Raw genomic sequence first — 27,965 nt, forward strand, 5'->3', positions numbered from 1 at the left:
ATATATTTTATACGTTAATTGTTATGCGCTCTTATTTTAAGTGGACAGTGACATATTCTGTTAAATTCTATACAGTAGAATATTTTTGTAAAAAGTTAACAAAGATATTTTTGAGCAATTAGTTGGAAGACATTTCAAAAAGAATTGAAAATGCAAGCTAGCAAAAAAGTAACCCCCTGACTTATGCAGTTCCCCATTTTTTATACTTCATACAAAACACACATGTTATTTTCCCAATTTTCACAAGCAGTTTTTGTTTCAAACCCTTTAAATATGCAAGTTCTCTCTTGTTAACATAGCTCCTTATGTGCTTAGTCTAAGGTTTATGCCTGCTGGCTGGCTGGAAAACAGGAATTCTGCTGTTTGGGGTAGCGGGGAATGAGAGTTTCAGCATCTGTGTGTGTTTCTGTGCAGAATGAAACAAAAATCTTTATAAACCCTTTGTGGCATCACGTGATTGCAGTGCCTGTTAGCCTGGTGGTTGGGCTATTTAGCTGAGATGCAGGTAATGCAGATATTTAAGGCTGTACTCAAGAACTAGCAGAAAAAGGACAAAAAGGTTTCGGATGTGGTTTCATAAGCCATTCCAAGCCAAAGGAATGCCAGAACCTTTTGGCTCTTAGTTGTTCTGATGTGACAGTCCTGTGGTATGGTATTTTCTAACAGTATTTTTGTCTTCACAATCAGCATTTCCTAAGGAGGGGGGAGAGGAGATGGTTTTGACAAACAGTTTTAATCTGTTCTGGTTTTTTCTCCTGCCAGCTACTAAAGTAATGTAGTTGGAAGTAGAAGTTGTGTATTGTGCGTGGCTGTATATTCCATTATCTGCTTGCGGTCTGCATAATAATTTTGCTTGTCCTTTTTCTCTCTTCTCATTGAATAGAAAGAGCAGTTCAAACTAAGCTCTGAAAAATGACTATCAAGGCAGTATTTCTCTGATAGCTAATGTAATTTAGCTGTGACCTTTGAACTTAAAGCTGCATGAAGAAAATGTGTCCTCCTTCTGTACTCTTTATGGGATTCACTGGATCTCAGTCTCCTGTGCTTGTGGGAAGATACTATCCACTTAATTGTTGTTCTTGTGTTTTTCTTTACTGGATCTGCCACAAGGTTAGTCAATCAGTGAGGTTACTAACAGGCCTATGAGAAATTTTTGTATTTCCTGAAGACATTGCATATTATGGTTCAGACAAGAACTGTTGAGAGAGGATGGAAAAAGACAAAAACATCCTGTGGGACTGGGAAAAAAAAATTCTATAAAGAGAAGTTTGAGGTTGAAGGCGCATTGGGACAGAGATTGCACTGCTGTTCAGAGTGAATTGGATTTCTGGAAGGTAAGGGACCTTGTTTTATCATGAACCTTGAAGGAATAAAAGTTACAATCTGAATTAACAGTCATAACTGATTGCCAAGACTGTAAATGTTGTAATTATATTAAAATATAAGTCAATGAAATCTCTGGGTTTATTTTTGCATAACAGCCATAATTCCAAGAATTGGAGTGGGGTCCCATTCTGCCTTGTGCATCATTAGGAACAATTTTAATTCTAGATTGTGCAGACTCCGCACGGAAGGAATGAGGGTATATGCATCCTACTTAAAAACCCAACAAGTTTGAACTAGAATCAATTTTCCATACTTAAAAGTATATGTAGTGGCTATGGTGCAATTCTTAGAAGTAATTTTTCAAAATCTAGTAGAACTTGAAGACTTACACCTTTGAATTGAGGGAGAGTTTTGCAGCACTTCCTTTTTGCCTAGGGATTTCAAAGCACTTAAATAATTTAATATACGTTTTGCTATGAGAGGGGGTTCAGGTAGTATGATTTCTACAAACAGCAAAAAAAGAGTTAAAAACAACAGTCTGGAGATTCTGGATTTAGAATCATTTGGTATATGTTGTAGATCTGTTAAACTCCCTCAATTATTTGAGAAAACAAACCAAAGCTCTCTGGAGGCTGGGGGAGAACAGAATTTGGCTATTATGAATGTCAAAGAACTAAACTGTAGACATCTTTTGCTGCCATCTGAACCATCATCTAGCAAAATATTACTTTCTTATGGTTTTCTTATCACTGAGTACTAGTAGCAAGAACAAGAAACTGTTGATTCGACACAAACAGTTAATTTGAGAAGCCAAGCAGAAATCATAACACTCTAATAAAGCCACTTTATTGGAGAGAAGTATTAACAGTAGAAGTTTGGCAATAAATGTCATTGGCAAATTCATTTCATTTTGTGATGATGAAATTCCAGTTCTTTTTGATGAAGAATGATGTAATTTCTGCTAGTCACTACTTACAATAAAAATAGTTTATAATAAAAAACAATGCAAGGAAAGAATTTCTCACTTTCATTTCTCATTTCTGCTTCCTATCTTTCATTTGGGAGTGTATATTCTGCTACCTCCAATTCTGTCTAATTTAAGGAGAAATTTGAAATATGCTAATAGTATCCAGTCATGACTTTGGGATGGAGGAACTGAGATAGAGCTGAGGCATATCAGTTTACGTAGGCCGTTCTAGCTTTTCAAGCTATTGCATGAAGCTCTTAGGTTGGGCCACAGACCCGTGTGACCTTGGGCAAATCTCCTCACCTGCTTATGCCTCTTCTTCCTCTCCACTGTCCTCTCCTCAGTTGTAAAGGCTTCAGGACAGGGATTTTTGCTGCTGTACACAAGGGCAAGGGCAATGGGCAGCTAGAATTAGCAGTGGTCTGTATTTGGCCAGTAATATTTAATAAGATACCTGTTTATACAGACTCAACAGCTTATTTTATATTCTATCTCTTCAGAGTAAGGTGGAATCAAGTGCTTATAACTTGGAGAAATCACAATATAATAGAAATGATGACTGAATGATATCTAAAAGATGCAGGGAATATAATTTAGTAGTCTTCCTGTTTTTTCAGAAAATGTCTGCCAAAGAGAACCCTACAGTGGAGATGGATGATGGTAGAATATGTGAGCTGAATCCTTCTCTATTGCAAGCTCATTTTTTCTCATCTAAACTTAGATTTTCACGAGTTAGCAAAAAAAATGGAAGCGGAATTCCAACAAATCTGTGATCAGCTGCAAGGCAGTTATAACCCTACCATGAGAAGTGAACACAATAAATTAAAATCTTTCTTGTCCTATAAATCTTATTGATGATCTCAGACAGAAATGGTAGCTGCTGGATTTTATCACACGGGTGTTGAATCCAGTGTGCAGTGTTTCTGCTGCAGATTAGTTTTATTTGCCACAAAAGTTAGATGTTCCCCATATGAACAACGAAGAGATTTCATCCCATGTGTGAATTTGTTCTTGGCAAAGAGGTGGGTAATATTTCAAAGTATATATGTGTTCAGTATTTGGAGAAGAACGCAGCAGAGCATATATACAGATATAACGAGGAGGAAGCAAGACTTCAGTCCTTTGATGGGTGGCCCTTCTATGCCAGAGGAACACAGCCTGCTTTGCTCGACAGAGTTGGATTTTTCTTTACAGGTAACTGGAAATGATGCTTGGAAGGATTTCTGTTTTGATTTATGAAACACTGCAGGTCTGCTAACAATATTTAAATGGATGCAACATCTGTAGATTCTAGATTTTTTTATTAGTGTGTAAATTGTATAAATTAAGATTTTTCAATTCCCCCCTCCTCCGAAATGGCAGCATTGGCAAGGGCAGAACCTTTATTTTTATTAAACTCTCACTTGCTTACAAATTGTCCATGGCAGATGGCTCAATCTGGTTGCCTTTGGTTAATTTCAGCTATTTCAGTTCATATTGATGAATGATATTTAGAGGCATTGCCCCTCTGCCCCATACAGCCAGGGCCTTAGGCTGATCAAACAATTTTCCTGAGACTCCAGGACTACTGGTCCTGCCATGACTTCATACTCCTGTTTCAACATTGAATGAAATGAGAAGTTTGAATTTTTTACAAAAAAAAAAAAATCATAAAAGCATAAGAATGGCTATATTAGTTCGGACTGAAGTAATCTAACCAATTTCCAACAGTGACAGTAAGCTGACACCTAGGAAAGAGTAAGAAAGGGAAAGATGTATGATACTTCCTCCTTATATTTGTGGAACCTCAGACTAGTTTCTACATGGGGGAATTTCCCCTTCCTGCCGCCCCCCTCCAGTTTACACAATGAGAATCTCTCTGCATTAGTCTGCAGTGAGCATCAATGCAAACGTGGCAGAGGACACTGCTTCTCTGCAATTGCATCATCTCCCTCTGTGAATGGTTCTTTTATAGCCTGGTGATCATTTGGCCTTGCCAGCTCTTTTCGCTGGCTTTTTGTTCCTAATATTTTGGAAGAATGTTTAGATTCGTTTCACCTGTTACTATTTAGCTCTTTTAGCTTTTGAATTATACCTTTTTAATTCTTGTAATCTGTTTTATTTTGCTGTCAGACATACTGATTTCCTCTAACTTCTCACAACTCTTTTCTAATAGTTAGCACATACTAGTGTTGCACTTTCAGTATGACACCTTTCAGGAACACAAAAGGATATGATAATCTCTGAGAAATGTAGCTGATTTCAACAGAGCTTTATTTTTGAGACTCCCTAATTCTGTCTTGCTTCAGGCTGGAAAGATGACCTGGACAGTGTAATAAGTCTTTCCTATCCCTAACCTTGGATTATTCAATGTATATGCTGGTTTATGTCCCTTCTAAAGATATCCCGTTGGCTTTTCTATGAGCAAAAGCCAGATGACTATTCTCCTAGAGAGTCACTAGGTTGCATGAACAATGCTGATGAAACCAAGAAGTTTGCCCTTGTTTCATTATCTTTCGGATGTGAAAAATCCTGAGAATATATTTTTTAATAAATGAAGCATTGCTGTCAGCATTTTAATTGGAATTCATGTTTAGGATTAATAGTTGTTTTGCTATTTTATAGGTGTGAATTCCTTCTAAGAAAGAAATCTAGTGAGGAAATTAAAAAGTATATTCAAAGCTACCGTGCATTCGTTGGAGTGGTCGTAATCTTGTAATCTATTTCAATTTTTCTTTTTTCCTGGAGGATCTATCTGGGACTTGAAGACAGGCAAATTAGGCCTTGATCCTGATTTTCAATACCTTCACCCTCAAAAAGGAATCCCGTCCCCAAACCTATAAATAATTACACACTCTAAGTATAGTTTGTTTTGCTTTATTTTGGTGCGTATCCAAGCTGGTTGCCTGTATGTAGGCTGTCCATTGGTGAAAAGGGACAGATGCCTCTATTGGCTTTTATCCAACCCTAAATTAGATGGATGCATCAACTCCTGGTGGCACCTAAACTTATCTATTAACTATTAGGAAGATTCTAGGTGAGTGTGCTAAACTACACGCTTCTGCACGGTGGAAGTCAGGCTAGGTGAATTCCACCCTGTCAGCAGTTCTTGTATGACTTCGTCTTTGGTTGGAGAACTTCTGGTCAGCAGAAAGGTTAGCATATATTTAAGATTTTTGATGAAGACAACCCTTGTGCACCTCAAGATCCAGTCTGGACTTATATCCCAAACTCGTTGGCTGACATAAGATGAGAAGACTGCTGTGTAGCTTGGAGAATGCTGTCTCAGATATTTTAGGAGAATTGGTGTTTTCTTATTTTCTTTAGGGTTGCTGCTGTCTGAGGAGAGCCATTTCTCCTTGTTAATAGTAACCTGACACTCAGTCAATCCCATTTCAGAAAATTCTCAGATTGAGCACAGGTACCTTTTTGATATTTAATACCAGCCCATTATAATTATTTCTCTTGTATAACTGAAGAGTGAAATTAAAATAGAATGCACAATAAAAATAAGCATTAATTTTTAATTTTCTGCTTAGGGAAAGCATTTTGCAGCTGCCTTTATCAAGGAGACTTTATCTACTGGAACAGGTATAAAAATAGAATGTACTGACTGTTAGCTTTTCATTAGAAAACATTGCCTTTGTATTTGTTACTATAGATCACCATTAACAATGAAAGCTGCTCCAGATTGTTGTTTTTATTTTATTTTATTTTTTTGAAACAAGATTACATATGTGAAAGATTATAAGTTCTGCATTTCTGAAACCTTTACCACAAGTAAAAATTTGTTCTCTGTAGAAGCTGTGTGTAAAATGTGCAGCTTAAGTAGATCTTTCTAACTTGCATTTGCCTGTGTGTGTGTGAGAGAGAGGACAAATAAATGAAAACTGAAGGGTTTGAAAGAAAAACAGGGTCTTATCTGTGGTATAAACTAATAATATACATTTATACTTCTCTGTAAGATACATTTTTGTTGTAAGGTTTTTGCTTTGCTGTGAGCTTGACAGATACATTTGTACACTAGTTCTGCCCCTGCTTTAGAGTCTGATAGTAGACCAAAGCCTTCCCCCTTATCAAATCTCTCTGATGGCAAAGGTGGTCCCATCTTGAACATCTTTGAGGATAAAGGAGTTTGACTGGATTCTTTTAAAACTGCCCAGCGGAAGCATGTGTCAAAGCCACCACTCTTGCCAAAGCCATTTTTTTCTATGCGGGTTTGTACCGAGTTTATTAGCTATACAAACACAGAATATGTAGAAGATCCACTTTCCAGTGCAGATGGGACACAGGTTAAAGGTAGCCCTGCTATCTAAAACTTTATGTTAGCTTTCAACAAGGAGAGTAACACAGTTGCAAAATCAGAATGGCTTTTGCAAAAGCAGGAGTCAGGGAATTGAAATGGAATGACCACTTCTCAGATGAAAGCCAAATTGAAGAACTGCAAGTAGGGTATATTTTTAGAAGGGAGGAAGCATTAATCTGGGCATTTTTATATTTGTCTGACGTCACAAGTTAAAGGACAATAATGCCAGAAGAGGGAATCAGTATGAACTGGCAATGAATGATTTTAGCCTGTAAATTAGGTGATGACTTCTAATCATAAGAAGAGTGACATTATGGAGTAATATTCTACTGGGGGAAATGTGCAGCAGACCTAATTGCCCTCAAACAGAGGGAAAGAATGACTTGGTGCAGTTCTTTCAGGTAGCCAGGACCTCAACTTGCTGCACATGTGGCTGTGTGTTCCTTCAGACGTCTCACCCATTCAGCTCTGTTGGTAATCTAGTAATAGTAATACAGCCAGGGATGGAGGGACGGGGTGAAGGCTGTAGGAACTGCAGGGTTCTTAAAGTGCCGTAGAAGAGAGGCTGGTGAAAGACATAAGAGTAGGAGATGGAGGTAGGTCCCAATCTGTGGGACTACGGGAAGCTAATGGAGAGGTTTTATGTAGGAGGCATTATTGTAGGAGTTTACAGCTCCTCTTTTGGGTTGGCTTGTTCAGGCATCTTTAGTTGGGTACAAGGAGACTCTGTGAGCAGGATGTACACAATTTAAAAGTACAAAGCAATTATGTATTGGCTAGCACATGAGAAAGATAGGATGTAATGAGCTGTTAGGCTGAGTGTCAGCACACTCGCCACCCTGATCAGGCAACCAGAGAGTCTTTGCTGGGCAGGCAGGTGTCAGAGTCCTTGAGCTATTAAACAATCCCATCTCACCAATGCTCCCTCTGTCTGCAATGTTACCTTTCTTGGCTCTCTACAGACCCTCACAGCTTTCTCCTGGCAATCTGAGTCAAGGTTATGCAGCTGTGTCATTATCAGAGCTAGACCTTGGGTCCTTGCTAGACAGGCAGCTAAACCCTGGGGTGGGAGAAGCTCCTGAGAGTCAGGGTTACAGAGAGAGAGTGTTGCAGAGGATACGGGAGGTCAGAAGGCATGGGCTTTGTGTCTTACAGGTGGAGACATTATGTCTGGGGTCCTACTTCTGGGAGGAGTAAAAGAATTTTGCTAGTGTCTATGTGGGACAGGGTGTGTTGGAAAATACAGAGCTATTACTGCCTGTGTTGAAAATTGCCTTTGTAGCTGCTGGTGCTTGCTGGTACCTGAGCAAAGTGAATAATTATTTAAGGGTTTATAACTGGATTTATTTTTATTTTAGCAAACTTCCTGTAAAGCAAATCTAGAAGAGAAAGCAACTCTAAGTTCTGTAGCAGCTGGTAAGTTCAGTGCAGCCTCACTTGTTGGAAGAATGACTGTATTGAATGTTTACATTTTAGCTTGTGAGGCTTGTTAAGGGTCTTCTGGATTTGGCCCTTAATCAGATAAGATTTTAACTGAAGTAAGCACCAAGTTTAGGATTTATGGTTTGCCCATATATGGGGCAACAAACAGTAGGGAATCTGTCAGCTACTGCTAGCTTTTGTAACCGATGAATATAAACTAATTCCTTAGTAGGTGAAAGTCACCTCTGTGCAGACAGGAGGTGTATAAGCAAACTAAATTGTTTTGTGACAATATGGTGTGTCTTTTCACTTATGTTTTGGAAAACTGCAAATGTATATTGCTTGCTTATTACATGTTATATGCATATGCTTTTGAAAACAAAAGAGACTAAGTTGGAATAACTTTTTGCTGTGTTTTGCTACTTTTTTCCAAATACTATGGTCATTTCAAGGCAATGGTTTTACTGATGTGCACATGTAGATTTGTGAGGGAAGAAATCATATGCAATGAGTTTGTACCGAGTTGCTGCACAATAATACTGATATGCAAGCATAGAGCTGATAACTCAAAAGTAAATTTGCTTTAGTGGTACTGCCCAGAGGCTTTCTTTAGCAACCTTCTGTAAATGCAATATGGTTAGTACTGCCTCCCGGAAATGCCCAGATTATCTGGGATATATGTATTCGATGGAGACAATTGGTATTTCTGAAGGCAATAAAAGTACAAGTTCAGCGTTGGAAAGTGTAATAGTTTTAAACCTCATGATAGTGAAATAGTGGAGGGAAGAACAAAAATGTTAGTTGTCAGCATATTAATGAAGATGCTTGTTCATGCTATGAATTCACCAACATGTATGTCTCTTTTTTGCCCAAAGTGACTCCTGGCTGTTTGTGATTAGGAGTCCTAGTCCCCAGTTTATGGTACCCTATCTTTTCTGAAATTCTTCAGAAAAGGAGTGCTCTGGTGCCATCTCTTAGTGAATGCAGGAAGAGGCAGTGAGCATTTCTGGGGTACATTGTACTGTTGAATATACAAAAACTAAAACGGTAAAGCTTCATTTAAGATAACAGATTACCCTGGGGTAATTTGGCAGTGCATATACTGCATACCCATATGTGATATAGATGTAAGAGTACATTTCCTTTATTTCAGCCATGCAGAAATACCAAAATATTGTCCACACAACATTATTTGGGGTGGGTTATCTAGTCTGTGGATAAAGTTACCATGGGTACAGACAATATAGCTGGCCCTGTTCAGGAATGATGCTCTGAGCCAGAACTTTGAAACCTTGGCAGAACCACAACTTGAGAGAGCATGGTGCAGAGAGTCTCAGTGGCTCTATAGGAAGCTAGCGTGAGTTCAGAAAGGATGTTTAACACACAGCAAAAACACAGTGAAGAAAGGGAACATGTACTGGCTATGTTTACCTCATGTGGTGAGCTTGCCTTAAGGGGTCTTTTTAAGCCATGTTTTGACTTCACTGAATATGATCTCACTGAAGCAGGGATTGATGGAGATGAAGCCATTAGATTGGGTCTACTGAGCAAATTCACTGCCCAAAGGCTTCATCCAGTTTATAAATTCTTTCATCCCTTGTTCCAGGAGTTTCTTGCAGGGCAAAGAATGAGTGAGCTACTGGATTCTGATGTAAAAGAAAAACTGGAGAGAGGGCTGCACTCCTTGCAGCAAATCAACACACTCGGAAAAGTTGCTGGGCGCTATTACTTTTTGTTAGCTTATGCTTGCAGCTTTCCTTCCAAAGCAGTCCCCCAGATCATATTGTATTTATTTAACTAGATCAGCTGCAAGGGCTCACTGGAAAGTCAGTCAGAAAATGATGAACATCTGCAGCACCATTCAGACCTTCCACTAATGATGTACTTCACTGACCAGTCAAGGTTTCTTGATCCCCAGCTCCCTCTTTCGGTTTTCATTGCATTTTTATTGAACTTTGCCACCTCTGTAGCTTATGAGAGTAATACTATTTCTGCATGTGCCCCAATCATTTTTCAGTTCCTAAGAGGCAAAAAAAGTTTCATTAACTTAATTTGTTTCACCAAATGCATCTATGTTGAAGTTCTTTCGGGATTACCCAGAATGCCTGTCTTTACCCAGTTGTTTTCAGGTCGCTGTACATAGAAGTAAACATGGACAAAAATTTAATACATCTGAAACAGGCAGGTGCTGTTCTTCACTGGAGGTTACAACAGTTAGTCAGGATTATGCTCCTGCGTTTACACTTCTTAATGACACAGCACAAAGGATAGAAAAAGAGGAAGATGAAATTAGTAGCTTTTTCTCATTCTTACCAAGATGGCTACCAGACTCCATCATGGGTCCTTTCATACATACAACAGGGAAGATACCCCTTTTACAATATGTATTCAGTAATAGTTCATTTCAAGAAGTTGATCTCAGAAATCTGATGATTCTGTTTTCCATTTTGGAGCACATCATTGAACTTTGGTTGAGTCACAGTCCTGGATTTGTTGAAGTTATCCGGCCTGCTATTGAACAGTACAAGCAATGTTTTAAAAAAATGTAACCTACATGATCTTGAGTATAACAGAGCAAGAACTCCTTCTCTCAATGCCTTTTGTGGAATGTCCTGAGACAGAAGAAAAAGAAATTCCAGGTATAGTATACTGAAATTTTGGCAGAATCCAACTTTCTCTCTAATTCCCTTTCTCCTCCAGTTGCCTAGGTGCTTGACAATCATGTATTTGTGAATACATGTCTTCTATCAATCAATCATATGCATTTCAGGTGACAGGCACTCATTCTGTGTTAACAGATTTCCATTTTGAGCCCTAATTTCAAACTACTACCCCTGATACTGGTTTCTGATCTGAAAGGTGTGTGTCGCTTCAGAGGCAGAGTTACACTTCAGCAGAGGGAGCACTGCTGTACCATTGTACAGCAACAGAGCACAAGCTAATAAACACTGCCAGCTCTGTGTTTTCTGCTTGGGACAATTTGAGTGTGTCTGTGCCAGGCTTTCAAAACTGAGGAATATTGGACAAGATGCAGTGCAGGGACACTTGTGGGATCTGCCAGGCTGCACGTGTAGGTTGCAAGGGGCTGAAATAGCAGCGGAGGATGAGTTGGCAGGAAAGGACCATGAATGGTACCAGCAGGACAGGAAGTGGCAGTCAGAGAAGGGAAGGCAAAGGTGTGGGGAGGTGCAATAGTGAAGTTCAGCTACAAAAAGCTTGGCAAACCGTCAGAAGAACAAACAGATTAAGTTGATCAAGCCAGTTTCATTGTACATTTGTCTTTGGTTTCCCCACAGAACTACATTTTTCAAATTTGGACAAATCTATCTGCCTGGAGGAACTGTCAGTGCTCCGATGTGAAAATTGCAATGTATTTGATACAATACAATGCCTTATTCTATTAGTTGAAGCATAAATATATCTCCTAAAATACCCTCTATTTTATCAGTTCTCCTCAATCTGAGTTGTAAAATGCTTAATTAACATTAATACATTACAGGAAAAGAGCAGAGTTCAAAGTTCTGCTTTTTCAGCCTACTAGCAACAATTTTGTTCTATTTTCATGTATGATGTTGTCTCGGCTTCATTTTATCTGTGTTCATGTTTCAGATGAGTTTGAAGCGTCTTTAAATCCTTACTGACATCTGTGTATTTTTGCAGCAAAGGTTACAACCAGTGGAGGTTTCCAGAAGTTTGGAGAGCTCTCACTGTTAGCAAATCACAATGTTACAGAAACTGGTTGGAGAAACTTCTTTAAAACACTGAATAACATGCCTAATTTAAAAGATCTGAATATCAGTTGTATGTTCATGCATCAGATCAAAGCCAGTGCACCAACAGTGACATCTTTTGTCCAGTGTGTTTTTCAACTGCCTGGCCTTGTGACAATAGGAATGTTGGGGTGGCTACTTGATGCAGGACCTTAAAATGTTTGGTATCATGAAAGATCAGCATCCCCAGTCCAGCAGTTTAAAATTATCCTGGCAATGGCTCTTGCCATTTTCACCAAGTATTCAAGACTAGAGAAGTTTGAAAGCGTTTTTTTTCCCCCATGTTATGAGTTATACACCTGCACTGCAAATAAACACGCACTGTAAAATTTTAACCAAGATGAAATATGTCAGTCTCTTCTACAGCAGTGTTAAGGCAATGTAAAAGGATCACAGAAGAGAAGACAGGATTAATGCTGGAAAACTTGACTTGCTTTGCAAGTGTATTTACAGATTGTACCTAAGTGATATCTTCTATGGAAAATGAAGCTTCCTTAACTTGTACAATTTTGCTTAAAGCCCATTTAAAATAATTTTTATTTCTATTCTGTTGTTTTGTTTGCAATGAAATCAATTACATGACTTTTTATCATGAAATAAAAAATCATAAAACCATTTATCATCGTGATGGCATTAAAAATAATATTGAACACCAGATTTCACTAGCTCTAAAAACTGATGGTGACTTTCTGTAACTTAGTGCCAGACACTAGCACATACCTAGTTTAGAGGGATGTGGCAATGAAAGAAAAGCCTTCAAAGTGGCTTAGGGGAGTTAAGACTTCAGTTTATGCTGTTCTCTTTTTGCACAATTATTTGTGGGAAAATTATTCTTCTGAGATTCACCACCACAGAGAAAGGAACTGAATACAGCAGAATTCAGACCCATATTTGGCTACTTTACCTGAAATGCAAACTGCTGGTGCTAATGAAATCACTGTCTAGTTTTGTACCTGCAGCCTTCATTCTACAAGAGTTAAGACTGAAAGGGCTGAGGTGTAAATTTGTACTTTCTATTACCTTTCCATAGCCTGATTTTTCTATATTGGTTTTAGTATGGTACCACAGGAGTAGTTAAGAAGGCCACATAGCAAAAACCTGCTGGCATATTTCAGCAACTCGTATAGCAGGCAGACTTTTATGGAAACTAAAAAACAATCAAACAAACAAAACCACACCTAAATTCAATGTTTGAAAGTAAGCTTTATTCACAGACATGTGAAACAAAAAAGAAAGAACCTTTTTGAGTTCAGCTATCACTCAGGATTCTGATCCTAACCATAAAAATAGGTATCTCTCAATATGGTGGTATACTGTTTTCTAGGTCATTGCCATCAGTGGCTACAGTCACATACCTTGCTGCCCTGTGTCTTGGCAGAAAATACTGTACTTGCTTGTTCTACTGAAAGGTACTGGAATTGTAATTCAGATGAAAAAATTCAGATCAAAAGTCTAAGAAATACAAGATAAAATAGTTACAAGAGGTGTTAAACTGAGCAATGAAAGAAATCTATCAAGTAGTTTTTTTTTTTTTAATTCATTTTAGGCTTAAAATTGTTTCAAGGAAGTAAAGAGCATTTTATTGATCTTATTGCTGCAGTGCTTACTAAATAGATATTTGACTGGATGTCTTTAAGAAATAGCCTGTTTCAATGCACATATAATTACTAGTCTCCAGTAATTTGTCAACTAGTTATCACTATTAACAAAACGTTGATGTTGTCTTGATAAAATTCTGATCTTCACCATCAAACAATTCACAAGTGATATACCCCTCTCCGTGGGAGAGATTTGTACCTGGCTTTAAAAGAGAAACAAAATTTAAGTCAGTACATGTAGATTTTTTTTTTTAAACACGAATAACTCATCTGCACAGCAATGAGATGCTTGTCAAACTCAGAAAAAGGAGTATGTGCTAGAATATAGTTTTGTTCTGTAAGGAATTGAACACTGCATCGGCAAGTTCTAAACAAATAATTTCAGATGAAAGCACAGACACGAAAGTAATGAGCAGGGAATAATTCAAATTAGCAGGGAATAATTCAACAGAATATAAAAATTAAATGTGATCTTGTCCTGAAAACAAAACTTAACTAGAGATCCTTCTTCATAAAGAAGTAGTTGTGTCTAAAGATGTGTACGTAGCTGTGGAAACTGCATTTTACTTAACAGCTTATTTTCAAAATCGCTCATAAACAATTAAAGTAGTTGTCTTAATAATTCAAGTCAGATGCCCTGTTAAGTCTGACGTAGAGAGATGCAGGAATTAACTTTCTCATCAGAGTAAGAAAATACTTCTTCTTTGGCCAGGAAGATACTATTCCATTACTGCTAGGCAAGAAGGGATCAATACTGGCAGAAACTGAGGCATGAGAGCAGTGGGAATTCTTGGAGCCCAAAGCGTTTGCATGGATGTCAAGCTCTCCGAGAGCTCGTGACACAAACTGTAATTTCAAACAAATTTCTCAGCTAACAGTATATCTTTGTTTAGCATAAAATTACAATACTTACTTACAATCCTTGAAGACAATGATGGATATTCAGTTATTTAGGATGGGGTTCTCTCTCTAGGGCAGCTTCCATTCGACTCTGCTTTAAACCCTACAGGACACAATTTAACAAAATCCTGTTTTTACTAACATGGAAATAAAAACTTAAGCTACAGAATAAAAACATTTTAAGACTTTTTTTTTTAGTCCTTTATAAATCAAGAGTAGCTTTTAATTCTTTAGGGCTATCAGAACTGGAGGATTAAAAAGGACAGATGCCAAACTACATGCCTTCATCGTAATCAGTGTCTCTACACAATAGTTTCAGATCAATATTTGGTGTTCAATGAAAAGTAAATTAAAGAAATCCACAGTTACATAATCTGTGGCAAGAAACTCCAAAGTTAGTCTTTTGAAAATATCCTAAACAGCCACTGCCCCATTCCCCAACCTCCCCAATGCCAAGAGTTGAATTCTTTTTGTAATTTTCTTCCTTAGTAAGTGTACAAAGAAAACAGAAATCAGTCCTCTGTCATAGATTTTTCACAGCTACACTGACAGCTCATGACAGATCTCCACAATTGCCTGAAATAATTATTAAAGAATGAAGTCTTTTCAAAAATGCCAAATCTGATTCTAAGCACTATACTACCACCAGTACTCAAAGAAAATCCATAGAAAACTATCGAATAATAATCACATTGAGATTTATACCACCTGTCCACAAAAACAGAACTGCTTGTTTCAGGGTGGTCACACTGGCTCTACCAGGGCCTAACAGGACACCCTCTGTGGCACAAAGACCTAAACCAACACTGACTGTACATACATGTGTGACTCATGCGACTTAAGCAGACAAGCATCTTCTCCTACTCAAAGATGAAAATATTTACACAATGTGAAATATCCTTAAATCTAGCTATCATGTTAGAATAAGAGGGCCAAAAAGCAACATTCCCCATTAACTTTTTGCTGAAAACAGCAGCAGCAACACCAGAGCAAGATTACAAAGACATTTCAGAACAGAAATAGCACATACCAGGTAATACCCAGTGTGATAACCACTCATGTACCAGGCTATCAACATACTCCCCAACGCTTCATCATCCTCAGGAGAATCTGGCCCCATAGGTGGCGGAGGAGGAATCAGCTAGGAAATTACAAAAGAAAATGCGAGTTGTCTGTGTTTCAGTGGGGCACATCCTGGGTTAGATAGCAACCAATTCTAAATGATCAACACACAAAACTGAAAAACAAGAACATGTCCTCAAAACATTCTTTAAAAGGCAGTCAAATAAGAGTTGATGTTTTCTGAAAACATTTCATTGCCAAAGCTTGAGAGAAATAGGGTTCCTGTAGCTTGACTGTTTACATGAGGTTTTATTTAGGAAAAATATTTGCCTGTATCAGTGAAATGCTGTTAATCAAGTGAAAGGCACACAACCCATTTGAGAATTTATTTCTCTTCATACAAATCTTTTTTTCTCTTGATATTCTTACCAAAAGCTTTACTGTCACAAAAAATGAGTACACGCCATGCCTTACGCATTAGATTCTTGTGATACTGTAATTAAGTGCATGGACAATACACAGAAAATATACTCTAATAAATGTTCTAAAAACACAGCAGACCAGCACATTCCATTAGAAAACTGGAGATCACTCATCTGGCATTTCCTCCTCACTCTGCTATCACTTACCGGTGGTCCTGTTGGGAAGGGTGGGGGCCAACATGATAAAAATGGTGGAGGTGCACTGAATTTTGATCCAGGCTGTATTGAAATAATTGAATAGTTCAAGTTAAAAAGAAATTTAAGGCATTAGGATTTTATTTAAGAGAATTATTTGAAACAATTCACAAACCCTAACTAAAGGCAACACATCACAACAGTTTAATGAAACAGCAATAAGAACACACTATAGCTATTTATTTCAGAACAGCATTCCACGACTAGAGAAGTATAATTTACATTATTTATGTCATTGGAGGTCAAGGAATTGAAACAGTACTATTTAATATAAGCGTTTTTGTTTTCTAAAGAGAAGTCTGTGGTTGCACTCTCACGTGAAGAAACATATATTCTCCACTGGCAGATAATTTCTCCATTCCTGTGTGGTTGGGGACACATGCTGACTAAATTCACTTCTGTGTTTAAACATGGAACGTGCCATTTCCATTAAGCTCTTGTGCATATTTCCTTAATATGAGACAGATACAAAACTGTTATATGTAAGAGAAACAGTAAAGAAAGCCTTACATAGAAATCTTGCACAAATGGCAATATTTAGAAAGCAAAATGCAGTGTTTAGCTGCACTGTTGTTTAGACCCCTACACAATATGAATACTGAAGAGCAGAACCCCAGCCCTGGTGAGTCAGTAGAGAAGCTACCGCTGACAGCTACATTCTGTGACATCGGACATCACTTTCACTGCCTACAATTTCATGTGTACTAGTGAGATGTATGAACTGGCTTGTAAACGCACAATTTTAAAGCATAAACAGCATGATCATTAACAGCACCAGCATTGTCCAGGGCACAAAACCCCTCCTTTAAGTTATATTTTACAGTCAAGATAAAAAACTTGCACAAGGCAATTGCAAAGCAAATATTAGCTAGAAAGAATGCTTTCTCACTAGATAACAACTCTGCAAAAGGTCTACACCATGGCCAGATATTAGGAAATTCTGTACTTGTAGGCTCTAATATGCATAATAAGTATATACGTAATTGGATTTTGTAAGGAAGTCTCGATGTTAAATATCATCCTATTGTCTCACAATTGAGACAGCAGAATTAACAGTGGTATAAGAATTAGTTCTCATAAGGCTGAGTTTACCTTTCCCAGGCCTGGAGCTGCATGAGGTATGGGAAAACGTAAGTTTCGAGGAGAGAATCTAGCTTTTGTGCAGTTTTTGTTTCGAGGTGACTGGGAAGATTTTTCACTTTCATCTGTTGAATACTGAGTCTCATTTTCATTCTAGAAGACCAAGACATATTTTTATGATATGCATTAAACAGGAATCTACAGCAAGTAGTTTCAGTGTAAAACTGTACTTGGAAAGCCCTGTCCACATCCTTCCTTCTCTCTCTAGCCTCCCAGTTCTACTTTCAGTTTTCTAGGCCACTCGGGAAGCATCTGATAATCTTATCATCTTCCTTGCTCATCATTTTAGCCATTTTATCTTTCACTCATAGATTTCCTCACTGCCCCCTCTCTTTCATCCTTATTGACTTCAAGTGGATGCTTTCATTCCCTCTTTTAGTTTGTGTCCCTTCACAACAGAAATGTGTTTTGATTCTCACATACCCTGTCTCATCACTGCAGGGTAGCAGAAATACTGAAAAAGTAGATTCTCCTGCTTTCTCTTTCCTTTTCAGTGGAACAAAAAAGTGTCCTCTCACCTCCCCAGAATTCCCCATCTCATTTACTGCTTCATCGCCGGCTGGAGGAAGTAGATCAGAGAGGTTCTGCTCTTCCTTATTTCCATATCCAGTGTAAATAACAATGCATGTCCCCCTCTTCTGATTAATTGAGGCAATAGTTGCTAGGTACACATTGCCATCCTCAGACCAAACAGCGTTACAGCTGTCACCAACCTTCCACTGGAACAGAAGCAAGAGAGGCAGGTAAGAAAAACCTGTACCAATGATCACTGAAAAGGATGCCTTTTGGCAAACATAACTTTTGTCCCCAACCTTGAGAAATATGCCTCTCACTCAGAAAGATTTTTCCTTTGTATTTAGTTAAAGTGCTCAATATAACGGCTTCCTATAAACAAGATCTAAAGCATTATCACATCCACATTTTCAAGATGAAGAAAAAGCTACTTTTTAGTACAGCCAGGAACAAACATGCAGCACAAGACATTTGAATTTACAGCTGAGGTGACCTGTTTTGATGGCATCGTGTTGCTTTTCTTTCTACTTCGGTTCTTTTTGTTGTTTTTTCTCTTCGTCCCTGAGCACTGCTCCTGTTTGTCTGAAGGCTCTGAACACTCCCCGTTCTTTAAAGCATTCTTCAGGAGGAGAAAGAAAAATAAAGAAAGTCAGTGAGCTATTGCCTGATATCCAACTATGACACGGAGTTACAGCAGAGCTAAAACAGCAGCCAAAGGGCAAAGCGGGAGCACGCCTGAACGCGTGTTTTCGCCACCCTGCATGACTTTCTTACAGACTCCGCTGTATTTATACGCGTATCTCTGAGCAGTCCCAGGTAAGGCCCCCTCCCCTCCCCTCCCCTCTCCCAGCAGTTAATTTGCTCAGCTTTTTTTTTTTCGTTAGAGGTAAATACAAAGCCCGCGGGCGGCCCCCGGCGCCGGCCGCGCCTCAGCCTCACCTTGAAGGAGGCCACCGCCTTGTCGTACGCCTTGATGAGGGCCGTGTCGTCCCAGATGTCCGAGTCGTCGCTCTGCGGAGGCCACAGCCCGCTTTACCGCCGCGCCGCTCCGCCGCCCGGCCCCCCGCGCCGCGCCGCGCCGCGCCGCGCCGCGCCCCGTCCCGTCCCGTCCCGTCGAGCCCACGCGCCGCTCCTCGCCCCGCCCCGCCCCACCTGCCCGGCGCCGCGCCGGAACAGCACCGTGTCCGCCATAGTCAGGCCCAGCGCGGCCGCCCACTGCGCACGCGCGGCGCAGGCCGCTTCCTGCGGGTGGGCGGGCCCCGCCCCCTGGCACACGGCGCCGCGCCCGCCCCCAGCGGCAGGGAGGAGCGGGAACGCGCCCGCTACACCCCCCAGGTGATTTTTTTTTATTTGAGCCCAAGGTTGTCGCTACTCACAAGCCCGCCCGCGGACTAACAAAAAGATGCTCCCTGCAGGAAAGAAAAACCCCACCACGTTTGCTGGCAAAATACGATTTCTGGCAGCTGGGTTCACACTCCTAGCTGTTAGCTGATATAATGAAGGTGACCAAGAACCCTAAATCATACTGATTTGGCAGTGCCTAGGAACTGTCAGCACCTAGCAGACAGAGCAGTGGCTGCCCCCACCCTGACACCTTGGGTTAAGAGCAGACTGCCCTCCCCCAAGCCCCACAACAACAGGACCACCAGGTGAGCCTGCTGCTCCCTGTCACCACATCAGGTCTACCAGGACTTGGAGCCACAGGGTCCAGCCTTAGAGTTACCAAATGAAGCACTACATGAAGTCACATGAGCTGCTCTTTACTGTATTTTTAACCCCAGAGCATTTACAGACTGCACTGTATCTGAGATACTGATGTGCTGCTTTGTAGTAAGTGGTTGATTTCAGTTTTAACAATGCTTTCTAAACTGGAATGCACTGCAGTTTCTTGGAAAACTAGATGAACTTGCATAAGTGCTGTTACAGGTGCTTTAGACCTGCATCCTTGAAAGCCATTTAAGAAAAACCTGGCAAGCATAAGAGCAGGATCCAAGATTTAGCCAATTAAGAGCAAGCAACAAGACTCACTTAATTTATCACCAGCTATAGGTATTGCATTGCCCAAACTAGTTACATATTCCCTGAAACTGCTCAAGTTACATCAGGTCTGTAAACAGTAAATGCACTTAGGTCCATTAGAGTTTATGCAAGCAGTAGCAGAGACTTCAAATATCTTGAAGGGGGGACAGTTTTCAAAGCAGCTTACCTCAGTTAGTACACAATATGCTCAAGTAGCCAACCTGTCCATAAGCAAGCACTGCATTTTCACTTGCACTAAGTTTTATTCTTGAGACTAGTTTGAGAAAGCAGCAAGTTTCAACCATTTTAGTGACAGAAGTTTTGCAATCTGTTTATATCTTCAATTCATTAACTTCAAAACCTGTAGCTTCTCTTTAGTATTAACAATAGTTTCATGGTCTGCTGAAGTACACCAGTGAAGACTAACTAGATAAGCATCTTCTATAGTACAGACTTAACACTACCAGATTATATTTCTCCAATTCAATCTGAGTGTTCTTGATTAGTTAATTATTAAAAAAATTAACTAATGTATCAAGCATAACCATTTCAATTAGACAATATTTCATGCAACATTTTATTGTAAAAATAATTTAAGATGAGATTTACAGTTCAGACCTTTAAGTTTAAGCACATTTTACATGTTCCATTCTCAATTAAGTTGTTCTTTAAGAAATCAAGGAAAAAAATCTGGTCTAACTGCAGATTCAGAAATTCATTATTACTGGAACCATAAGTGAAACCAGCAATTGCAACAAAAGCTGGAGTTAAGCTATTGCTTGGTACCATTACTTATATGCATGCAGAAGAGTACAGTCAGTTTTGAAATAACATTTCAGATAACTAAGCCTACACTAACCTGAAAATACTCTAAAGAAATGCAAATTGGACAAGTCTGCAAGTATGAGATAAACATTTAACCATTTAATGGCTGGCCATTTTTATAAATGTCTGATCTTCTAGGCCCTTTAGCTTCATTGATGCACTCCCATTAGGTTTCCTCTGTAGAGACAGTTCATTTTGCTCCTGCCTGCAGAGACTTCCTTTCATTAGCCGCTTTTTGTTTTTGCTGCATGATTTCAGAGTCTCTGTAAAGAAACAAAAAGTTAGATTTCAGATATTGGCTGTTTTTCAAAATAGAGCCTCTCCTGGCTTGCCTTCTACAGCCCTTGAGTAATGCCAGTTTCAAAGAAAAAAATTAGTATATGTGTATTAGTATAAAACAGAGTTAGCCATTCTCATAGTATCTCTATTACTCTGGTCTATGACACCAAGGAAGCCTATGTTGTATGCAAGTTGCTTCATTAAACATCTGTTTAAGTTTCAGAAATAAGGACATAATGGATTGAACATCTTCAAACTACTGACACTATCTTTTCCTGTAATACCAGGCAAAAAGCTGCTCAAAAGAAATACCTGCCACCCCCCCACTCTTGCCAAAAAAGAAGCTGCTTATAAACCTGCATCTAGTATTTATATTCTAGCACATAAATGGACCATGAACTAAAGCAAAGCACTTAAATCCCATTTTGACTGAGACACTGGATTTCTGAACCATTTTTTTCTTCCCATTTCACTCATTTTAAGGAGTTTAGCTGATCTGAGTAGCTATGCAGCAAGCTTTTACCAATTTGATTTGAAAGTAATTTGATTTAGGTTCAAACTCTTAAATGTTATAGCTGGCAGTGCTACCACTTCAGCAGATGGAAGTCTGACTTTCATCTAAACCTGTAGGATTTTTAGTACCAATAGCATCCATTTATCAACTTAGTTTTACATTCAAACTCCAAAAGGCCTTACATTCAGTTTGCATTTAGAGTATACCAGAGCAGTCTGAAGGTACTTCTAGTAATCATTCTGGAAAGCAGCTCACAATACATGCAAGAATTCTGGGTAAGTAGCACAGCCAGGGTCTGGATTAAGTCTTGTCTGATTCCCCCAGAACTCCCTGAGGAAATACTAAGACTGATCACTGTATCAGGTATGACTGATTCGCAAGCACAGCTTCTCTTTAAGAAAATTGGAAGATTTTTTCCTTTTATCTTCCTGCAGTACTAGATCTTACCTCTGTTTTCTCTGAGAAGCAGACAAGCTATCCTCTTTCCTTTTCCCTTTGTGGATCTCCTGAGTCTTCTTCAGGTTCTTTTGGCGGGCAAGTTCACGCTGATTCCCACCTACAAGATATATTATACAGTTTATGCAGGAACTGATGGTTATACATGTTCCTACTTCCACTTTCTACACAACACTATGAAGTGCCACGCCACAGTTTTGAGATACTACTGGACACACACTGAGGTTGTCTCCAAGTTTAATGTGGCTATTGGGAACAGCCACTTGCAAAATACAGGTACTCAATACTAACATAAAAGGTAAGCACAACACTTAAGCATGGCCTTAGCCAGTGCTTAAATTACATTTAACAAAAGCAAAAGTTTTTATATATATATATACACACACACATGTTTGCAGTATAGAAGACAGCTCCTCAGGGGACAGGCAAGCTTTCCCCAGGACTATCAACCCCTGGACTGATTACACACCAGGCTTTTTGATCAGACAGAATTCCTGAGGGTATAACATCAAAAACAGCACACAACTGTTGTTCAGAGCAGTTATAGCTATCCAAATTCTCAGTCCTCCTGGCAGCAGCCATAGCCACCTCAGTTACAAAACTCTTCCACACTGCTGACCACCTTTTCATTGTATCCACTTTCTTACAGCAGTTCAAGTATACTCTTCAGCTCACCTGCCAGGGTTGTTTTCTTTGCTTAGTATTTCTTGCCCTGCTTCTTTTTGACTCAGTATTCCAGTGTATTCCAGATGTAATCACTTGTATTCTTGGACAAACATGACTGCAAGTTATTTTTCCACACTCAAAAAATGACAGCTCAATCTCTGTAATTTGTTGTGCCTGTTTCAATCTCTTTCCAGTCTTAAGACTACCTATGCTCTTTTTATCTTCAGGATAGATAATCTTCAGGTGCCTGTCATTTCAGGTGTTGCAGAAGCAGTTTAGGATCAGGTCCAGAAGAAAATTTTAAACACCAACTTGACATAATCCAGAGTTTTGTACTCATTCTGTTTAAGTGTACCTGCCACATCAAGTAGTAGACAAGAGCCATCCTATGGAAGCAGGGGTACTGCATATTCTGGACACCATTATGGTTTTTATATGGTTAGGCAAGTGGTGCTAAAAGTCCAAAGAAGTGGGTATTTTGACTGCTGCTTCCTGAAGGCTGGTCCAGCCTTGGAAGGTATACTTCGTCTGTGACAGGACATTATGTACTTACCTTTTGCAAGAGCTTAGAGAACACCTAATCACCCTCCTCATGAGCATTCAAGGAGATCCTGTTCCCAGAGTCCTGCAGTATAGAAAAGGGGCCACTATTTGTTCAGAAACTAAAGTGAAACAGCTCTCCAGCAGTATTACAGCTTGATTGGGACTTGATGACTCATGGGCAGATGATACATTCCAGGCTAAAAATGGTTCCAGAGTTCTATAGTGCTCAGGAGGCACAAGTGTTGTATGCACAAGTTAGCAGCAATCAAATAGGTCTTCTGTGGTGCCTAAAGAAACTTGATTTCTTCTTTGTCCATAAAGAAGAAATGCACAAAGTCAAAACACACTATTATAGTTCCAGTTCATACAGCAGTTTTCTTCCACCCTTAACCTAAGGCATTCCCTTCCTCTCCAAGGGAATGTTGTGCATGGTGTCTGCAGAAGTACTCTGCAAAAAAGATAAGCTGAAGAACCAGGCTGAATGGCATTGCTGAAAAGCTTGGCTGCCACTTCTGCACAGCAAAAGAGAGCAGGTAGAAAAGCACAGCACTAGAGTAGGCACACAGAGCAAAACTACTCTTTAAAAGGAAGCGTAAACGTCCAAGAAAGTGTTGCCAAGGATTGTTTGGCCCCAGTACTTCACCCAGGATGCTGACTCCAGGCAAGACTGCAGTTTTCTACAGTCTGTAACATCAGCCTAAGTCTTCCATGGAATGTAGTCCAATCCCGACAAGAATTCTATTCAGCTTTCCATAATGTGAAATTCAAGAAAGAAGGCCACATATAGGCCCATATACCCTTCTCCTGCTTATAACTATGCTCTAGAATCCCCTACCTTACCCAACTCTGTAAGACATATTGCTTCAGTTCTACCTGTCCCTGCTCTTTGAATTCCAAGATCCAGCAGTTCTTGAAAAGATAAACAAGAGATCTCCAAATAGCACAAACTGGAACAAGCAGTAATAATCTTTATTGGAAGGAGGTCAAAAGAATGGTAACAAGGATTGACATCTGAGATCAGGAACCCCAGGGTACTTTCTGAGCAGCGAAGGAACTACTCACACACCAGAACTTAACAGTGGAAGAAAAGTCACCTGCCACCAAGTATTTGAAAATACAAAATCTAGTTCAGGTCTGATGATACCAAAGCTTTGAACTCTAGAAATATACACTAAAGATAAGACCATGGAGTATGTCAACATACCACAACTTCCTCCACCCCTAGTATTTCTGATATTGTATTGAACTAGGCTGTCCTAAAATGAAGTACGTAATCATTCTGCTGTAATCAGATGTGGAATACTGTACCCCCTCCTAACCTTATAGATATTTTATTATCATGCAAAACAGGAAAAAATATCAAAATCCATAAGCCTACCACTTCCTCCATAAACTCAAAGCCTAATCTGCACACAAACTGCTTTATGGCTAGTTCTTTTGCACTTTCAGCATTACAGCAGATTTGACGGCTACATTTTTTTAAATTAAGTCTGATATCAAAGGCACTTCCTCAAACAACAGGCAGCTTCTGTATTGCCAAATATAGTAGGGAGAAGACAACATAGCAACCCTGCTACTGTTAGGTAATCTCTAAGTATTCTAGATTTGGTTCAGAGTTCTCCGCCATTTTAGAATAGATATACTAACATTAATTTTAACTAAGGTGATGATTTGCAAGTCCTATTTTGCTTTTAGCGACAGCCTCAACCACAAATTAGGCAGTGAGCTATTAAGTATTCAACAACCCTTTAAATACCCTTTATTTGCAGCCAACACTGAAGTTGAGCATTACTGCTTTTCTAGCCGACCATCTTCCCCTCTCCCCCCAAACAGCTACGCCAGGGGACGCTGAGGACATCTTTGCTTTAAGCCTAAAACGGCGGCAGGACCTCGGGAGCCTCAGCCCTAGCGGGCCACACACTCCCGCGGGATTTCGCTGTGGAGACACAAGGTCCCAAGGAGCGAGACCCGACGGCGACAGCCCAACCGCCGCCGGCACCCCCCGCCCCCAGTTGCCGGCATCGCGCCCAGGCTGCGCCTCTCTGCCGGCCTCAGCAGCCCGGCGCCATTACAGTGGAGGGGCCAAAGCGCTCCCCCCACCCTCTGAAGGCCCCCCCGGCAGCCCCATAACTCCGCCGCTCCCGGCACCGCCGGCGGGGACCTGCCAGCGGCCGGACACTCACGGGTCATGGCGAGACACTCCGCCTTGCCGGGCCGCACCTCCCTCCAACCGACCGCTCCCGCTGCCAGAACCTTCTACCCCTCCGCCTCCGGCGCGCACGCCTTATAACGCCTTGCCGCCCCTATGACGTCATGGCGGGGCGAGGGAGGCGAGGGGCCGCCACCAAGCCACGCCCTGTCGGCGGGAGGCGTGCGGCCGCCGCGCCCTGGAGGGGCGGGGCCTAAGGCGCGGCGGGCGGTGCGGGCGGCACGAGCGGCGGCCGTTGCTGAGGGGCGCGGCGCGGCGGCCATTTCACCTCACAGCGCCGTCCCTCCGAGACCGAAAGCAAAAAAGCTGTTTGTATAAGCAACTGTGTTTCCTTTCCTTTCCTAGAGACGGCTGGAAAAGCAAAAGAAGAGAAATATGGTCCTGTAGGGTTAACAGTGCTGCAGCCGTGACGGTCTGAGAAAGCAAGGCAGGCCTATAAGTGTGTGGTATTGCCCTAGCATAGCTAGAAGGGACAGATCAGCTTTCTAACTACTGCTGTTCCAGGAGTGAAGAAGGGCTTTGCATACTTGAAGTTATTTCAGTGGGTCAGATAAGACATATCCCTCTGTGATCTTCTGTATGTTTAGGTCATATTTTCCAGTTTTTTACTGCAACTCTGAATGTTTTCATATAAATGAAAACAGATATTGCATCTCACAGTTAAGGGATTCCCAGAGATAAATTTTAAGAAAAATTCAGAATAGAGATGAAAACTCCATGATATGCAGACTCGCCATGCTGAGTGTTAGGTATTCTTGCAAAATAAGTAATTGTGACATTGCAGCACCACTAGTCTGCGCCTCTTGAGCTAACAGCTATTCTTGCCAGGAATTCAAGATTTCAAAGAAGAATGTATGTATATGAAATAGGGAAAACAATTTTCAAAATGACTATGTATATTGTGAGATTTCACAGCTTTTGATCAAGCAATAAGCAGAAAATCATAGATCACCGTCACTTATAATTACCAAGCAAAGTTTAAAAGAAGTACTTTGCTGCTCTCTTTGAGCACAACTTGCTTTCTCCTTCTAGCTTTGCACACTTTCACCTGTTTGCTCTGCCATCACCCTTCTCTCATCCATCTGCAAACACTTCCTCCTGGCTATCTCTTATCTCTCTCACATCTCATACTCATGGATACCTGATCCAATCCCAAAGGTCACTTTGCTGTATCTGCATTACTGTATGAGTTTAGAAAGTAGAAAGTAAAAGGGTAATTTTCTAATCCTAGGGTGCTTTGTGCTGTCCAAGCCCTCTCAAAGAAAAACACTTTCCCAGCTTGAGGAACTTCCCTTGTTAGTTAGTTTAAAATTGATTATCATGGGGAAAACTAATGACTGGGAGTTTGTTTATAAAGATTTGAGTTAAGGAGAAAAATGGCTTTTGAGTTAATGAGATATCGAAAGTATTGTTTTTGTGTTGCATTTATACACTTCATCGATTTTTTTCTGCCTAGATCAAGGGTCAGCCTGTACAGACTTCACTTTTAAGCCAAAACTCCAGGTCCCCAAATCTAACAAGAATGTAATTAACTTTATTTATACGGTAATAGCAAGTTAATGGGGGTATTCTCATGAATAAGATTAACTTGCATGCCTTTGGAGGACAGGGCTCAAAGATGTCAGTGCTCGTATGGATGCTGCAGGCCCAAGACGTACTATCCCAGGAGAACAGCAAGCCCAGCACTTGCACAGCGCAGTGGCGCCGAGAGGGACGCTGCACCCTCGGGTTGCGCCTCCGCGGCAACACCCAGTGTTTGCCACCTGCGTAACGCCTCCCACCCCGAAGCTCTTCGCACGGCGGAACCGCCGCGCCAGCGCCGCCGTCTCGCGACGCACTGCGCCTTCCTGCGCGGGGGACAGACGTCATCGCCTCCCCCGGCGCCGCGCGCCTCCTGCCGTCGCGGGGGCAGGCCCCGCCCGGCCCGTGCCGTCGCGCGTTGATGACGTACCCGCCGGCGGCGGGTGACATGCCGTGAGCGGCGACGCCGTGTTCCGAGCTCCGCGCCCTCTCTGGCCGCCCTCGCGGGCGGGCCCGTGCCCTCCACCGGCGCGAGCGGCACCATGTTCCGCCGGGCCCGCCTCAGCGTGCGGCCCAACGTGCGGCCCGGGGGCAGGGGCGGCGGCGCGGCGGGCCCGGAGCCGCAGGGTAGCCCGGGCCCCGGCTCGGGCTCGCCGGCGGCCGCCAGCGCCGAGCCCGCGGCGGGAGTGGTGGCGGGAGCGGCGGCCGAGCCCCCGCCGGCCGGACGAGGGGCCGAAAGGTGAGTCGCGCCGGGGCCGCCCGGGTCTCGCCGTTCCCGAGCCGCCGTCGCGGCGCCGGGAGCGCTCGGGCCGGGCAGGCCGCGGTGCGAGGCGGGGGGCGGCCTGGCCGGTGCGCCCTGGGCGGCCGGGTCTGGCCCGGGCCGCGGCCGCCGCCCGGGCTCGGATCGCGGTGCGAGACGGGCTGGGGGGGTCCCAGCCCCGGCTGCCCTAGGGAGGCGCCCGGGGACGCGGCGGCGTCCTGGTCCCCCGCACTGCTTTGTGCCGCCGCCGCCGCCTCCTGCGGGCCCCCTCCTCGCTTCGAGGTTGTAGCTCCTCGAAGGTGTCCTGCGATAGACGCGCTGTGCTGCCTTCACGCAGGTAGTGGTAGCAGCAGCGCGTGTTGTAATCAAAGACAACGATTTCTAGGTGCCTGGCACATTTGCAGCCTAAGCAAAATTTGCACTTCTTTATTGCGGTTGCACTGCAGGTGTGTGAAATAAAATACAGCTTAACACTGCAGAGGAGGGGCCTAGTGTGGTCAGATCCTGTGTTTT

At 41.5% G+C, this 27,965-nt stretch overlaps 4 protein-coding genes across 13 annotated transcripts in view; 3 read left to right on the top strand and 1 right to left on the bottom strand.

Moving 5' to 3' along the window:
• Positions 1–19: 19 nt before the first annotated feature.
• On the top strand, positions 20–8,611 carry LOC136995341 (baculoviral IAP repeat-containing protein 1-like). Its single transcript, XM_067315863.1, is given in 4 exon segments — positions 20–3,006; positions 3,008–3,269; positions 3,272–3,487; positions 5,600–8,611. Coding segments are annotated over 4 exon segments (678 nt in total). The 5' UTR covers positions 20–2,856; the 3' UTR covers positions 5,650–8,611.
• A 255-nt stretch (positions 8,612–8,866) lies between these two features.
• On the top strand, positions 8,867–10,143 carry LOC136995422 (baculoviral IAP repeat-containing protein 1-like). Its single transcript, XM_067316431.1, is given in 1 exon segment — positions 8,867–10,143. A coding segment is annotated over 1 exon segment (771 nt). The 5' UTR covers positions 8,867–9,372.
• Positions 10,144–12,953: 2,810 nt separating this feature from the next.
• On the bottom strand, positions 12,954–18,864 carry LOC106486380 (survival motor neuron protein-like). 6 transcript variants are annotated; one of them, XM_067315859.1, is made up of 9 exons: positions 18,813–18,864; positions 18,600–18,671; positions 18,154–18,279; positions 17,666–17,866; positions 17,100–17,240; positions 15,960–16,031; positions 15,299–15,409; positions 14,286–14,371; positions 12,954–13,222 (listed from the first exon to the last, which is right to left on the bottom strand). In XM_067315859.1, the coding sequence occupies exons 1-8, from the start codon at positions 18,849–18,851 to the stop codon at positions 14,315–14,317; spliced, it is 819 nt and encodes a 272-aa protein (XP_067171960.1). In that variant the 5' UTR covers positions 18,852–18,864; the 3' UTR covers positions 12,954–13,222; positions 14,286–14,314. The 6 variants fall into 6 exon arrangements, with proteins under 6 accessions (XP_067171960.1, XP_067171959.1, XP_067171961.1 ...); XM_067315858.1 differs by having other exon boundaries at positions 12,954–13,571; XM_067315860.1 differs by having other exon boundaries at positions 14,282–14,371.
• Positions 18,865–27,234: 8,370 nt separating this feature from the next.
• Positions 27,235–27,965, top strand: part of BDP1 (B double prime 1, subunit of RNA polymerase III transcription initiation factor IIIB) — a 51,215-nt gene continuing 50,484 nt past the window's right edge. For all 5 annotated transcript variants that reach the window (XM_067316418.1, XM_067316422.1, XM_067316423.1 and 2 more), the window contains exon 1: positions 27,235–27,431. In XM_067316418.1, the coding sequence (XP_067172519.1) occupies positions 27,235–27,431 (197 nt within the window). The remainder of the gene's footprint in view (positions 27,432–27,965) is intronic.

Source organism: Apteryx mantelli, chromosome Z (genome assembly GCF_036417845.1).
Source record: "Apteryx mantelli isolate bAptMan1 chromosome Z, bAptMan1.hap1, whole genome shotgun sequence".
NCBI lineage: Eukaryota > Metazoa > Chordata > Aves > Apterygiformes > Apterygidae > Apteryx > Apteryx mantelli.

What these genes read in the sequence shown, in the direction of transcription:
- LOC106486380 (XM_067315856.1), bottom strand. Translation starts at nt 18,851, where the DNA reads ATGGCGGACACGGTGCTGTTCCGGCGCGGCGCCGGGCAG. An exon ending in ACACGATGCCATCAAAACAG is followed by an intron (nt 17,867 to 18,153) that starts GTCACCTCAGCT and finishes CTTCTGTTCCAG; the next exon opens with TGGAAGGTTGGTGACAGCTG. An exon ending in AGATGGGGAATTCTGGGGAG is followed by an intron (nt 17,241 to 17,665) that starts GTGAGAGGACAC and finishes TTGGTCTTCTAG; the next exon opens with AATGAAAATGAGACTCAGTA.